This window comes from Cotesia glomerata, linkage group LG10 (genome assembly GCF_020080835.1).
Source record: "Cotesia glomerata isolate CgM1 linkage group LG10, MPM_Cglom_v2.3, whole genome shotgun sequence".
Lineage (NCBI taxonomy): Eukaryota > Metazoa > Arthropoda > Insecta > Hymenoptera > Braconidae > Cotesia > Cotesia glomerata.
In genome coordinates, this window is record NC_058167.1 from 526,774 (window position 1) to 543,758 (window position 16,985).

General features: G+C 30.5%; 2 protein-coding genes across 5 annotated transcripts in view; one reads left to right on the top strand and one right to left on the bottom strand.

Moving 5' to 3' along the window:
• LOC123273313 (neurocalcin homolog) overlaps positions 1-16,985 on the bottom strand; it is a 265,515-nt gene that overhangs the window by 26,251 nt on the left and 222,279 nt on the right. The window contains exons 1-2 of one of the 4 annotated variants that reach the window (XM_044740722.1): positions 7,269-7,283; positions 1,080-1,086 (exon numbers count right to left, since the gene is read on the bottom strand). The exons of the other annotated variants lie outside the window; for them this stretch is intronic. The gene's annotated coding sequence lies outside the window, so the exon portion shown is untranslated. Of the gene's footprint in view, positions 1-1,079; positions 1,087-7,268; positions 7,284-16,985 lie in introns of those variants that run through there. 4 annotated transcript variants of the gene reach the window in all.
• LOC123273316 lies at positions 3,639-4,743 on the top strand. The gene is made up of 2 exons (XM_044740724.1): positions 3,639-3,950; positions 4,528-4,743. The coding sequence occupies exons 1-2, from the start codon at positions 3,776-3,778 to the stop codon at positions 4,665-4,667; spliced, it is 315 nt and encodes a 104-aa protein (XP_044596659.1). The 5' UTR covers positions 3,639-3,775; the 3' UTR covers positions 4,668-4,743.

Genomic DNA, 16,985 nt, shown 5'->3' on the forward strand with positions numbered 1-16,985 from the left:
AATAATTCATGCCAAATTTTAGCTCTTAATTTTTATATTAACCCGCCCCCCCCCCTAATATCCAAAGTTTTAAATGGAAATAAAATGGGAAAAGTTCTGTTAATAATTTGAAATTTTTTTTCATTATGCAATAATGAACAGATCATGTCGACCAATGACAATTCTTCTAGCAAATTTAACGCTCTAAAAAAAAAAGGTCTCTTATTTTTTTTCGCTATTTTGACTGGTTCAAGTTATTCGAGGTCAAAATCAAAGTTCTAGTCGATTTTATGGTTTTTCCATTTTTATCGTCATTTATTAATTCAAAAATAAAAAAAGGGTTATAATTTTTAATCTCGATGGTTTTTTTTCAGAAAACTTTCAAGGTGATCGTGACCCTAAAATAACAATTACACTCATTTTCTTTTATTTTTGACCTGCTGTATGTTTTAACTGTTTTCTAAATTTTAAGATACATAAAATATTTTTGATAAGTTGTTAAAAGATTTTGACTTTAATTGGTAAAAATATTGATAAACTCTAGTTTCAAATTTAAATTTTAGGATAAGAACATTTTAGAAACTGATTATGCTGCCATCTATCAGATTTAATTTTAACTTTTTACATCAAAATTAATTCTGAAATATTCATAACCTATATTTATTTTCTCAACTCTATCAAAATCATTTACAAATGGTTAAGGTAAAAGACCCCATTAGTGGCACCTTTAACACCTATTAGTGGCACTTTTTCATTCAATGAAAAAATGTTCTACTTGGAATAAAAATTAAAAAATTTTTTGATCTAAAGGTCTTAAAGATTATAAATAATATATTCATCATTGAAATTAATGATTTTATTAATTGAATAAGTACCAAAATCAAAGAAAGTGTCAGTAATGGGGTCCCCGCCTAATGGGGTCTTTTAAGCTACTAATGCTAATGCTTTCTCGTTATTTAATTTAATCTTCTATAAATTTTATCCATTTGATTTCGAAGTGATCAGAAGAGCTCGAAGAGCTCAAAAACTTCATAAGTGCAATTTTAAGCACCTAGATATGGAATTTTTGGGAAGTTGCAGGGATGGCCTTCAGGGTCTACCGTTTTTCTAATTTTTTTTTATAGATTTGGAACCGATTTAGGACTATCGTGAAACAAAATTCGAACATCACCTAAATAAGGATGTAACGAGAGTTTAGCCGCTCAATTGGACCCTTAAATTAAATTAATTGAAATAATAAAACTAAACAAAATGAATCTAAATTAATAAATAAAAGGGCACCACCAGGATTTTTAATCGTGGTTCTTGGAACCGGAACTGAGCTTATCTTACAGGGAGAGAGAGTGGAGGAAGCTGATCTGAAATAAATAAATTTTTATTTAACAATATAACCGGTATTTATTAATAACAAAATTAATTAACAAGTTGTGCACTCGCACATACACTAAAATCACTTAAAACTATAAATTAATTCTTACTATCTATTTACAGTAGAGTTACTCTGCACAAGGAACGTACTGTGTGACAGAGTTCGTCTGGTCTGACGAGCGGCTAACCCAAACCTTAACAATACCTCACTTGACTCACTAACTGAACGTATTATGACCCCGCGCAGAGAACGCAATGTACGAATGACAAACAAGAAAAGTTCATTTGGCTTTGTACGGTTGTATCGTAGTGAATTTTAATAAAAATTCAATTAAAAAAAAAAAAAATACGTAAGCTAGGCCACTGATATAAAATACGGACCCAGTTCATCGAATTCTTAAACTAATAAAAAAGGTCCGGTCTTGAAATATCAATTTGTTCGGGAGTAATTATTGGTACATCCAAAATGGGATGACATCCGGACGTCCACGTAAAATTTTTTTTAAAATAGCAACATGAAATGATTTTAGAAAGTAAAAGATGGTTTAATTTAAGTGTTTTTTCGGTGTACATCTACTTATATCATTGTATAAGTGTAATATGGTTGTGATAGAGGCATTTAAAGATCACAAAATTGCTTGACCTTGACGAGTCAGTATAAAGCACAACCTCACGCGCTTCACGCTATTTACCGAAATTTACCAATCGTTTAAACAAAAATACCCATTTGATAAACTAGGTTTTTCAAAATGTGCGAGTTTCAGAACATCTGAACGTGTTCTTGCTGGTTCATCTGGTACTCACGTAGTATATTTATTTGCCTTATTCACGAAAATTTTAAACTTTTATTTGATGGTGCAAAATTTGGAAAATTGAAGCTCGAAAATGAAAGCCAACCGTTATATTCATATCGGGATTGCATCAAAATGTTTATCTGTCAACCACCAACGAATGACTGCTACTTTGGAAAATGTAATAAATGTCCTGGCTCAACAAAATTTAGGAATACAGTACAAAATCTTCTCAGGGAGAATTTTTTAGATGAAATTACATGTCAACAATGGACTCAAGTAGATCGGTGTTCCTTAGAGACAATTATTAAATCAAGTGACTATTTTGTAGATGTTTTAATAGAATCTTCCAAAATTGGTTCAGCATGACTTCGTAGCTCAACAATAGGCAGAATATTTTCAGCTTACAAAAACACACCTGAAAGTTGAACAAGTACTTGTTGTTGATTTTTCTGAAAATTATTCGTTTATACTTCAAAATAGCATTCAAGGAGTACATTGAAATAATACACAGGCGATAATTCATCCATGTTCTTTTGCGCATTTACTGAATTCTTCGGGTGTCTGAATTTGGTCATCAGTCGTTAGCTGAAGGTTGGCTCGACTGGCATTTTGACTTCTAAGAAACTCTTGGACTTTATTTTCAGCAGCTTTCAGTAAAGAGTGGCCTTTATTTTCATCAGGAATAAATAAAATATCATCTTGTTGTACTTTTTCTTTCACCTTTTTAGAAGATTTTATAAATATCTAACTATTGCAGCCGTCCTCATGGCGTAACTTTTAAAAAATTTAGCTATTTTCTGACTCAGTTTGTCGAGCTGAGTCAGAAAATGTAGTTCGTTCAAAAGTTTATATATCTATGTTTTTATATATATATTAGGGTGCTTTTTTTTTGCGACTATTTTTTTTTTTTCGTTTCCATCCCGAAATTTTGTTGGAAATACACCCAAAAAAATTCCCTGAAAGTTTGAGCCCTTAATATTAATATTAAGTACTCCTACACAGCGTGTGAAGATTTCCCATTTGAAATATACGAGAACTTTCATTTTTTTTTTTTAAATTTCTATAGCTCAGTGGCATTTCATAGCATCACTTTGACCATGGACGGGTTTTTTTCAGAATTGAATGCTCTACAAAAGTGTCCATTGTCGCGAAGTCGTAACTCATACTGGCGGGGTAGTACGGACCACCAAACCGAATTTTTTGTAGAATTCTTGTTTTTTCACTCATTATCTTATAAACAACAAGACATACAGAAAAAATGTTAATGATAATTTTGTAGGAAATTCAATTTTCTACAAAAAAGGTCCTCAGCACCAAATCACTAAGATCGATATTTTCTGAGATATTAATCATTGAAGTTTACGTAGCATTGAATTTCCACAAAATGTTGAATCAAATCTTAAAAAATAATGATTTTTTTATTCGTATCATAATTATAATTAGTAATTACTTATTTATTAAGTTACAAATTTAACGTAAAAAATTTTTAATTTACGAAGTTGGAAAAATTTTATGCCGAATATATAAAAGTGAAGACACATCACAAGAGGGAAAAAAAATCGAAAGCACAAAAACAGAATGTTGAAAAGTTTAACCAAAAACTAGATAAATTGTTCGATATTTCGAATTCCACAATGGTTAAGAATTTGCCAAAAGAGCAGCAACAATTTCTGAATGAGTGTCAAAAGGGGAAAACCAATCTTCACTCGCCCGTTACTAATTTCTTGCCGGTGGAAACTTTTCAGAATAAATCTGACACTGAACAGGAGATAACAAATGAAGATAATGAGAATAATACAGACGAAATTGGTTAGTTTCTTCTCACATACAACTATAAATTATCAAGCTCAACAATCAATCATTTTTTAATAATCGAAAACAATTTCTTATAATTTAGACTCATATTTTTTCTACTTACTTGTAAAATTTAATTCGCATTAAAATTCTAATTGTCTTAACCTCATTTTCTGAAAATTGAATTCTATATAATTTTTCAATATTTTAAAATTTGTTTCTAGATTCATAACTTTTTTTCTAATTATTAGTCTATCATTTTTGGTAAAATTTCTATCAAGTAAATCTGAATAAGTGAGATAAATCAAAATTTATTCAATTTTGACAAAAATTTTGACTTGAATAAAAAAAAAAATTTGTTTTCGATTTTTTTGCAGTCGAAAATTCCCACGCTATTAAAAAATTAAATTCTCTGTAACCAATAAATTTAAAACACATATATATCATTTTGTCTTATTTTTATTGGGGAAAATTGACGGAAACTCAATTCAAAGAATATCTTTGCTTCTGGATAACAGAAGCTGAATATAAAATTTGAAAAATATTTGAATCGATTGGGTTTATTTATTTAATTCTGAAAAAATTGTTTTAGGCATGAAATTATCGCAACATTCGATGCCAGCAAGTTTTTGTAGTCTATCATCAAATTCCAGTGGGTTGAAACGAACATATTCTGATTTTGAGGATGAACTCCCTGTACCTCCTAAAAAGAAAAAAATCAATATTTTTTAAGATTTGATTCAACATTTTGTGGAAATTCAATGCTAGGTAAACTTCAATGATTAATATCTCAGAAAATATCGATCTTAGTGATTTGAAGCTGAGGACCTTTTTTGTAGAGAATTGAATTTCCTACAAAATTATTATTTACATTTTTTCTGTATGTCTTGTTGTTTATGAGATAATGAGTGAAAAAACAAGAATTCTATAAAAAATTCGGTTTGGCGGTCCGTACTACCCCGCCAGTATGTGTTACGACTTCGCGACAATGGACACTTTTGTAGAGCATTTAATTCTGAAAAAAACCCGTCCATGGTCAAAGCGATGCTATGAAATGCCACTGAGCTATAGAAATTTAAAAAAAAAAATGAAAGTTCTCGTATAATTCAAATGGGAAATCTTCACACGCTGTGTAGGAGTACTTAATATTAATATTAAGGGCTCAAACTTTCAGGGAATTTTTTTGGGTGTATTTCCAACAAAATTTCGGGATGGAAGCTTGAAAAAAAAATAGTCGCAAAAAAAAAGCACCCTAATATATATATATATATATATATATATATATATATATATATATATATATATATATATATATATATATATATATACGATATAACGCGGCTTGTCAGCACGATAGCATTTTTAATTTATAACCGATTCTACACGGAAAAAAAATCCTATGAAAAATTACAATGGTAACATCGTAATCCAGGACTAGACTTTCAGTATGTTGATTTTTACGATGCTGCCGTCTACAGAATACAATTTGAATTATTGAAAATTACAATGTTATTTAGTAAATTTTTTTTCCGTAAGAGCAAGTAAATAAGGACGCATACTATTTGTTTTAATAAAAGAGAGACAGAGTCCAGTAGTTTGTGACGCCTCCACCGAAAGATGACCAACTACTGTATGAAGGGTCTTATTATGTGACTGAACAGAAAATTTAGATATTCCCTCCGATAGCGTAAAGGGATAAACCTTGGACTTGTGGTGGAGAGGACACCGGGTTCGATTCCTCGGTGATACAGAATTATTTTTTCGGTGACCTAAACTTCTTTTTAATTTGACTGATAGAAATTTACGATGTTGCATCGTATAAATTATGATGATTGAGTTCTGGTCCGGCGCTACAATGTCCTATACTAAAAATTACGATGTTTTCATTGTAATTTTTCGTACAATTTTCTTTCCGTGTATTTAAAGCTTCAAACATGAACAGGCATAGACAGGCATGAACAGGCCTGAGCATATTTCACGCTTCAGACATGAACAGGCATGGACAGGCCTGATCAGACATGAGCGTATTTAACCCTTCAGACATGAACAGTAGGGTGGGCCGAAAATCCGCTTTTTTAGAATTTTGTTTAGTAATAGCAAAAATATTGTTTATTAAGTTATAAAAAAATTTTGTGTGAAAGGAAAAAATTTTTGGTTAACATCTCAGGCTCGCCGATTGCAGTCAAAGATAATAATATAATAATAGTTTCTTTATTTTAGCTTTAAGCTACAGCATACAATAAAAAATTATAAAAGATCTTAGATCTTTTATCACAGATCAACACTTAAGTTCTGTCTACAATTTTTTTACAGTTTTCCTTCTCTTATTTCTTCTCTTAATAATTTTTTAAATATTACTAAATTACTTGCATTTTTTGTCTCTATATTCAACTTGTTAAATAATGGAAAACCATGCATATTTATTGTTTTTTGAGCACTTACAGTTCTTGTTCTTTGTACCAATAGTCTATTTTTGTATCTTGTATTATAATTATGTTCATTATCTACAACAATTCTATTTAAATAGTCTGGTAACAAATTATTTTTCATCTTATATACAAACACACACACATTAAATTTGATTCTTTCTTCAACCGACAGAAAACATAGTGCATCTAACATACATCTAATCGGCGTATATCTATTTACTCTGAGTATTATTCTCATCGCTTTATTCTGACATTTTTGTAATTTTTTCACACATTCCTCATTAATATTTATCAAAAGAGTTGAACAATCGTCAAAATACGGAGCTATCATCGATTTATAAATTAATACCTTTGTGTAATCACTTATATAAGTACTCAGTCTGTACATTAAATTAATTCTAGTGTTGACTTTTTTAATAACATAGTAAGTATGCCTATCAAAACATAGGAATTCATCTAACATTACGCCTAAATATTTGGTTTCACTACACTGCATAATTTTTTCCCCTGCTAATAACAACTCTATGCTTTTAACATTCTTTTTTCTTCTATCTCTAACTAACATAAAGACAGTCTTTTTAACATTCGCTTTAAGTGAATTAACATTTAGCCACACTCCTAGACCCTCCAGTGTCTTATTTAAAACATTTTCTATTTCTTTTTCATTTTTTGCACTGTAATATAACATCTTATCATCCGCAAATAATTTACATCTACAGCCATACTTTTTTGCAATATCTTCAACATCATTTATGTATAAAATGAAGAGCAGGGGCCCCAAAATAGATCCTTGCGGCACACCGTGATTGACAGAAATCCTATCTGAGATAGCCTCACCAAATTTCACTTGTTGAGTTCTATCATTTAAGTAACATTGGAACCACTCCAATGCACTACCACTCACACCATACATTTTTAACTTTCTTATTAGTCTATTTCTGTCAATCGTCTCAAATGCTCTTTTAAAATCTATAAAAACTACTCCTATCATATTACCTTGATCAATTTCATTTCTCCATTCACACATTGTATTTTGTAATGCTGTCTCACACGAATGATGTATTCTAAAGCCCGACTGTTCTTCCTTTAATATATTATTCCTATCAAGGTGTTCTATTGATCTATTTTTAACCACTTCTAAAATTTTTTCTAATTCAGGTAATGTGTTAATCGGTCTGTACTCCTCCGCCTTATTAGTACCTTTAACTTTAGGTATAGGATGAATCAACGAGTTTTTCCATTCATTCGGAATTTTTGATGACCCTAAACTACAGTTAATTAATTGTCTAACTACCACTTTATCGACATTCCATATTTTACTGATCATATCATAAGATATTGTATTTACTTTACCCTTGTTCTTATCTATTTTTTTAATTATCTTATTTAATTCCGTTTCATCTACTTCTATCAGTTTATCAAAACTCGTTATTGGTTCATCATACCCAAAGTCATTCTCGAGACAATCACTTTTATCAATGTCCTTGACAATATCTTCAACACTCTCTACAAAGTAATTATTAAATTTATTAGCAATACAATCATTATCTCTGACTAATTGATTATTAAAATTAATTTCTAATTTTAGTTCGCTTTGATTTTTATTGCCTAATATAGATTTCATATTTTTCCATAGCATTTTTGAGTTTCCTCTTTGAGAGTCAACCAATTTTTCATAATACTCCCTTTTTGTTTTTCTTATTTCAGATACTACTACATTTCTCAACCTTTTATACTTTTCCCATAAAAATTTACAATTTTTATTCTTAAATTCCTGATATGCTTTATCCCTAAGACCTATCAATTCATGTATTTGACTATTAAACCATTTACTCTGTTCCCATTTATTTTTATACGTAAATTTTTTAATTGGTGCTACGGCATCAATACTATTTACAATAACATCTGTCAAAAGACTTATTTTTTCATCTACAGTTCCACTCTTATATTTTATACTATCAGTACATAGATTTTTAAAGTAATTACAGATATTTCTTTGTAAACTAGCATAATTAAAATTACTATAATCTCTTTTGTACTTTACACATATATCATTAATATTGCTCTTACTTTTAATTTTAACTACTGGTAAAGAGACTTGTACAATAAAATGATCTGTAATCCTTGGTACCTCTAAAACCTTAGTATGTATAATTTTATTCACAAACACTAGATCAATTATAGTTTTAGAATTTGATGTCACTCGAGTATATTCTTGAACCCATTGATTCATACCCACACTTTTCATTTCTTTTATTAATTTTCTGGAATATTGTGATTCTTTGCTTACATCAATATTAAAATCACCCACCAATATTACTTGTCCTTTTTCACTTAAATTTTAATACTCCTGCATTACTCTTTCGATAAATATACCATTACTCTGGTTTGGAGAATGATATACATTGCTGACTATAATATTTTCAAATATACCTTTGAGCTTGACACTACACATCCACATGTTTAGTTCAGCATCCACATTATCAACCATATTATACATTATTTCATATTTAAAGTCTTTTCTTATATATAAAATAACGCCTCCTGTTCTTTTATTACACGATAACATTTTAATATTATTGTAATTATTTATTTCATACTCATATTCACTGACATCAGCTGTCAAACGTGTTTCAGTTTCACATACTATATCAGGCCTTTTGTTCACCAACAAACTTTTCAACTCATCCAAGTGCCACAGTAAACCCTGAATATTTATAAACAACATCTGACCTCCTAGTGAATGCTTTCTACTTGTTATTCTTTGCTATTCAGTACAGTATTTGATATTTTTCTGCGCTCTGTTTCTCATTCTTTTATAATACTCACAATTAGTGTCATTTGCACAATGATTAACCTCAATATTATCTACTTTAAATACTTATTTCATTTTTATACAATTGACACACTTCTTATCCGTACTGCTACAATCCTCTTCCTTGTGATCACCAGCACACTTTCTACATTTAGTTCCTGTTTTACAATCTTTCGCAAAATGATAATAACCCCAGCACTTGTAACATCTCAATACACTGACACAGTCTGAGACACGACATTTATTCCATCCAAGTTTTATCCGGTTTAAATCTAACAATTTTTTATGGATTTTTGGGTCAACTTCTATAATAATAAATCCATCCTTTTTCTTTCCAACTGCTTTCTTTTTTATTAACATTTTACTGTTTTGCTCCAATTCCAAATTATTTCGTTTTTGTACCGTTTTTATAATTTCCTCATCACTTTTATCTGAAATTATATCCTCTTCTATATCAGTTATCTTTAACTTTGGAAGCTTCTTATCATTCAATTTAATATTGTACTCATTCCCAATATTTTTCTTTAACTCTTCTAGTAATACATGTGAATCTTGCTTTTGTTTACATCCAATTATAACCTTCCCACTTTTCGTTTCATTTATTTTGTCTACACCCAGCCCAAGTTTGCCAACATCTACACTCTTCTTAAGTTTCTGTACAGCAGGGGGCAAGCACTCAATATATTTAGATGGGACCGAATTTTGTCAGTCGGTTGGATATTTCAATACCAACTTAAAAGCGTGATCCACGGTATTTCATTTTTTTAATAAGGCAGCAATGTAAAAAGAATATGGGAGCGCACTCTTGCTTGTGTATCCTGAAGCCGAAATGAAGAAGCGGGAGTTTTTGAAAACGTAAAATTAAAGGTGATAATAATTTCATCCTCAAAAATTCAATAATTTTTACAAGCCTATAAGGTAAGAGCCCCAATAGATGCTCAGGAACCAGTATATGATCACTCCATGTATTTGTATATCTATATTCGTGAATATACTGGTTCCTAAGCATCTATTGGGGCTCTGACCTTAATTCATAAAAAACAATAATTAACAAATTTTTTCAAATAACTTGATGTACCAAAATGAATATTTAAAATATCTTCAACATTTACATCATTGCACCGAATGGTCAAATATTGAAGTGCTCGGTCTATTGATTTTCGAGTTGGGGTTCGGGTCCGATACGAAGTTGTTTTTTTTTTTTTTTTTTATTGCACTCGAAAAACAAATGTTAAATTTAATTTTTGAACCTAATTTAAATTTATGTTAATTAAATAAAACTAATAGATATATAATTAAGTAAATAGATAATAAGAAAATAGAGATGTAACGAATTTAAGCGGTAAAAAAATGAAATTATGTCTTTATATTGTAAGAAAAAATTAGAAATAAGACAGTAGGCTTTACTTTTAAGGTGAGTTCCATTAAAAAATTTTACCAAATTAGGAGTATTTAAATAAACAATTCAAAAAAATTATCACAAATTATAAAACAAAAAAATTTTTATTAATATTATCACAATGGTTTTTTTTCAATCTTTGAAACGACAGCTACAGACAAATTTCTTTGAATGCAAAATTGCTTCATTTAGGAAGAGAAAGTCTTCGTTTCGGACTGATTGAACCCATGCAGCACAGCTGAAAAAGAAATTCATTTTTGGTTCTAAAAATTGGCAGTAATTTAACAATTCTGAAGATTTCTATTATAATAAAATTATTACAAAATTTATTTTTAAATTCCTTATGTGAATATTGAAAAAATTATGAGTTATTTGTAGAAAATAATTTTTTTAATAGTTAATTTGTTAAAAAAATTGAAACAGTAGTCAGACGTCTACCGATTTCAGTTTAAGTATTATTTCTGGAAATTTGAATTCTTGGTTTCATATAATTTCTACTAGTGGCATTTCAAAAGAATTTTTTTCTGTCATAAATATTTCATTAAAATAATTATCAAATATCATTTAATTTCATAATCAATATAACTTAACCTAACCAAACAATAAATTTTACTTACACTTTTGGGTCGTTCGGGAACCTGTGAAATCGGCACGAATTTTTTTTTGTGTGTCGGCAACTATTAACGCAACACCAAGACATATTAATGTTCTTTTTCACACACACAATAACAATTTAATTAAAGCACGATTATAAATTTGCTTAGTGCTGCTATAAAACTGAATCGCAATTGATCACAACTCTTCACATCTCAGCAATACAAGCACGTGTTCGAAAATGGCGAACATTCTGAACGATTTGTAGATAATATAGAAATTCTTACTTGTTATCTATGACTCAGGGCTACCAAATCAACGGTAGTGATTTTTCTCGAAATTTTGGTTTGTCAAGTTATCGGAGTGAATCAAACGGACTGACAAAATTCGGCGTGGAGGGGGCAAGAAGTGATTACCCCCTGCTGTACAGTAGCTGTCGTGTTCTGCTTCGCCTTTGGTTCCACAATAATACTTTCCAATTGTGATTTCTTTAGTCGCCCTGCATAGGTGTCACTACTTTCCTTTCCAGTCACTGTATTACGGTTCAATTCCACTAGTTCCTTGCGCTCTGCATTAGTTACTGATTTCGTTACCTCACTAACTATATCATTTCTAGCTGCCTGTAATTCCCTCTTTATTTCATCCTTAATGAGTTGCTTAACTTCCATTTTGAAAACATCGTAATTCTCTTCGATATTATCATGAATGCTTAGCAACAAATCCAATTTATGTTCTATATCACTTTCTTCTTCTTCTGTTCTTTTTCTTTTAAATCTTCTTGAACTTGAACTTTCCGTAGACTTAACACTCTCCGTATCCATATCATCCATATCATGACCCACACATGGCACTAGCTCATTTAGCGTGTTTAAATATTTGTGTTTTTTTGACCTACAGCTTTTGTGGAAAACATTCTTACAATTTAAACATATGAATGGATTTTTCACTGTGTTCTGTTTACAACCATAACAAATCTGATTAGACATTTTCTGTTATGTATTTGTACCGGTTTCCCAGCACCCACACACACAAAACAACAGCACTCTAACCTCACCAAGATCAGTTTCACTTTATATTGAAATAACAATAAAATAATTGATTTAATCAACCAAAATATTATATTATATTGTTTATTGTCACTTTATAAACACAATAGTACGTAATATTCTATTATCAATACATTATTAACTATGAATATCAACAATTTTTAGAGCACTCTAAAAACTACATCCTCTCACGATAATAATAATAATAATTCTTCTAACCCGTTATCACCTATTCGGTCATTTTTATGCTAGTATAAATCTAATTTCAAGTGGATGGAAATTTCCATCTTCACTAACGATTTGAGACAATTCGTCTTCGGATAGTTAGGTCGATGGGTAACCATCGAACTTGAACACTAGTTAGCTGGTGAATGCTAGTATCTGTTCGACTATATGTTAAGTATTAACGATGGAAAGCTACTGAGAATAAAGGGCAACTTTTTGAAAAAATCCATGAAAAATTAACCAAGCCAGGAATCGAACCTGGATCTCCCCGATTACATGTCAGGATGCTTTTACCAGTTAAGCTACCGGGTCATTCTCCACTTACTTTCTCTCAGTATACACTTAACTCTCAGTAGTTGTCAATACTATGCTACCTCCTCCCTTTAAACTCCATACTACGATATAAACTGTAGTACTTCTGTTTCCATTTTCTAGGCGCTTTTATATTTTTAAACTTTTTATTAATTTTATCAACGTTAATACTTAACATATAGTCGAACAGATACTAGCATTCACCAGCTAACTAGTGTTCAAGTTCGATGGTTACCCATCGACCTAACTATCCGAAGACGAATTGTCTCAAATCGTTAGTGAAGATGGAAATTTCCATCCACTTGAAATTAGATTTATACTAGCATAAAAATGACCGAATAGGTGATAACGGGTTAGAAGAATTATAATAAATCACGGTTGATAAAATTAATAAAAAGTTTAAAAATAATAATAATAATAATAATAATAATAATAATAATAATAATAATAATAATAATCTCAAAGATAAAAATGCTCAAAAAATTTTTTCATCAACTTATTTTGATTGGAAATTTTATGCTCTACAAAAAAGTCCCTTGCACAAAATTACGTAGGACCCATAGATTCAGAGATAATCCCAATTTTAGTATCAAAATAGTAGATTTTCGCCATTTTAATAATCTTGTTTGTTTAAAATCTATTTATAAGTTCTCCATTCGACAGGAAATTAAATTTTCTATCAAAATATTTCTTTGCATAATTTTTTACGAGTAATAATTATTAAAATTAAAATTATTCCAATTTTCGTTTAAAAAGTGGCATTTTCGATAGTAAATGAATTATATCTTGGTGTAAAATGATTAATAAATCAATTATTGTCTACAAAATTAAATTTTCTACAAAAAAAGTTCTTATATTGAATCACGTGCCTTTAATATTTTTTATAATAATTACAAATTTCCGATAAAAATTAGTATAACATTTTTCAAAGTTTCGTTCACGGTACATCCACTACTAGCGCTAGAGTAGACTTCTGCAAAGAGAGCAATCCGTTTGTCTTAGCGATTGCCAACAGGTGGCGTTCTATATTGTCCTATAAATTTCCTTTTTTATCTTTAAATACTTTTCATTAAAATACATAACCTTAAAAAAAAGTTTCCTGACATTTTGTGTTCAGTTCAATAGTTTACTTAAATTGGGACATACGTTAAGAAAATAACTGTCATCAAATTATTATTATTTTCTTATTGTTTTGTAAGTATACTTTATGGAATTTCTTAATTATCAATTTGAACATTGGCTGCAAATTTCTAACATTTTTTCTCCATACTGATTTTATTAACAGTAGTACAAAGCACTTTCTCAAAATGTCAGCGTGTTCTATATTTGAAGAGCCAGAGAAATTACCCAAGGATCATCTTCCAAGCAAGGAAGACATTGTGAGGTATTGTAATTACCTAAGGCAAGGAAGAAAAAACGAGAATCAATTTGAGCCATCACTTTCTCAAATTGCAAGTATTGTAGCTACAGACGTAGAGAAGTTATTCTCTATGATTTCTATCCCAACAGTTTCAACGAAACGAATTATCCAATTAATAATTGCTCAACATGAAAAAAATTTGAAAGCTAAAAAAATAGTAAGTAATATTCGCTATTCTTCGTCATCTGGAGAGCAAAAAATTAATGATTACAGGACTGATTCAAAAAAACTATTCAATGTAAGCTCTTGTAAATGTATTGAATTCAGTATCTGCAACTGTCCAGAAGAAAAAATTAGGAAAACGGTTGACCCTGAAGGCCATCCCTGCAACTTCCCGCCAATTCTATACCTAAACGCTTGAAATTGCACTTATGACGTTTTTGAGCTCTTCGAGCTCATAAATACAATTTGTGTTATTTTGAGCTCTCCGAGCTCAAAAAAATAGATTTTGTACGCTTTTGAGCTCTTCGAGCCAAAAGAAGTTTGATAAAACATTATTTTTTGAATTTTCAAATCGCAATAACTTTTGAATGAATGAACCGATTTTCACGCGGTTGGTGGCATTCGACGCAGTTTTTTAAGCTTCATAAAGAATCTTTTAGTTTTAATCGATAGAACGAAAAATTTCGGAGTAATTCCGAAAAAAGCACTTTTTTCGGTTTTCTTTCGTCAACGATAACTCACTAACGAATCAACCGATTTTGACCGGACTGGCGGCGATCGACGTGGTTTTTTGATATTAAAAGCTGATTAGTTTTTGGAATTGATCGGTAAAGCCGTTTAAAAGTTATTCCAAAAAATCTCCATTTGAAAAAATTTTTTTTCGTACTTTTTTTGCGATTTTTCAAAATCTACCGGTCCGAATCGTTCCAAAGTATACTCAAAATCTAAGTTTAGTCAAGCCCTTTCGAATGGCACCAACCGCGATCAAATCGGTCAAGCCATTCAAAAGTTATGAGAGGTTCACATACATCCACACACACACCCATACATAGATACAGACATACAGACACCATCGCGGGAATAGTCAGGGAAGCTTCCTAGGACCTCGAAACGTCGAGATTCGATGAAAACTCGATTTTCGTAAAACGGGGTGAAAACAATAACTTCCCGATTTTTGAAAATCTTCGATTTTTTTAGCGAGAAGTTAAAAAAAATACCTGTCACTCAACACGAATTTCTCGCAGATCAGAGAACTACACGCTTACGAAAAATCTCTTAACAATTTTTGAACATCCCAGAGCCGAATGATGAATATACAGAACGTTTACCTCGTAGTATCTCAGATTTAAACCAAAATTTGGTATCTTCAGACTTATCTTCTAATTCATCATTCAGTGAAATAAATTTTTCTCAAAAATCGACTTCTTCCATTAACAGTACTTTGCCGAAAAACAATTTCATTATATGAACCAAGCTACAGACAAAGAAGAAACATGGATTTTAATCTCTTCAAAGTAAAAATAGAATTGAATTCAAAGAAACTGCTCTTACCAGCCAAAGGTATAACTTAAGTGCTCGCACCACTGCAGCCGTTGTAACATCGACTCTATTAGACATAGGACTGATTACTAAAACTGATAAGAATTTGATTACGTTTTATACCAAGATATAATTCATTTACTATCGACAATGCCACTTTTTGAACGAAAATTTAAATAATTTTAATAATTATCACTTGTAAAAAATTTTACAAAGAATCATTCTGATAGAAAATTTAATTTCCTGTCGAATGGAGAACTTATAATTAGATTTCAAACTAACAAGATTATTTAAATGACGAAAATCTACTATTTTGATACTAAAATTGGAATTATCTCTGAATCTATGGGTCCTACGTAATTTTGTGTAAGGGACTTTTTTGTAGAGCATAAAATTTCCGATCAAAATAAGTTGATGAAAAAATTTTTTGAGTATTTTTATCTTTGACTGCAATCGGCGAGCCTGAGATGTTGACCAAAAATTTTTTCCTTTCACACCAAATTTTTTTATAACTTAATAAACAATATTTTTGCTATTACTAAACGAAATTCTAAAAAAGCGGATTTTCGGCCCACCCTAATGAACAGGCATGAACAGGCCTGATCAGGCATGAACAGACCTGATCAAACCTGAGCGTATTTAACCCTTCAGACATGAATAGGCATGATCAAACCTGAGCGTATTTAACCCTTCAGACATGAACAGGCCTGACCAGACCTGAGCGTATGTCCATGCCTGATCAGGCCTGTTCATGTCTGTCCATGACTGTTTATGTTTGAAGCATTAAATATGCTCAGGCCTGTTCATGCCTAGAAAAGTTAATTAGGTTTACCCTACGGTAAGTTTTTAATGATAAACAAAAAACTTTTATTTATTGAATAATAAAATGTACCGTTCATTGATAATTTACAAACTTATTAATCGAAATTAATATACATACACTGAACATGCCATATTTAAAAATTTTTTCTTAGCATATTTGGTCCTTAGCATGAGCAGGTATGATCGGGCCTGAGCGTATTCAACGTTTGAGACATAAACAGGGATGAACAGACATGGGCAGGCATGAACAGGTATGAGGCTTGAGCGTATTCAATATAGGGGTGTGCGAATGTTCGAAATTTCGAATAATTCGTTGCGAATCGAATCGAATACTTCGATTCCAAATTCGAACCTAATATTCGAAAAATTCGAACTATTCGAAAAAGATTCGAACTTTTTCGAATCTTAGTTAAATTGAGATTATCTCATCGTTACTACATTCACAACTACATAATCACAAATTCTTTTGTGATATAAATTTATTTAGTTATTTTTTAAGACACTTA

Coding starts and splice junctions, on each gene's coding strand:
- LOC123273316 (XM_044740724.1), top strand. CDS start 3,776: ATGGTTAAGAATTTGCCAAAAGAGCAGCAACAATTTCTGAATGAGTGT. Junction 3,951..4,527: donor GAATAATACAGACGAAATTG/GTTAGTTTCTTC, acceptor AAATTGTTTTAG/GCATGAAATTATCGCAACAT.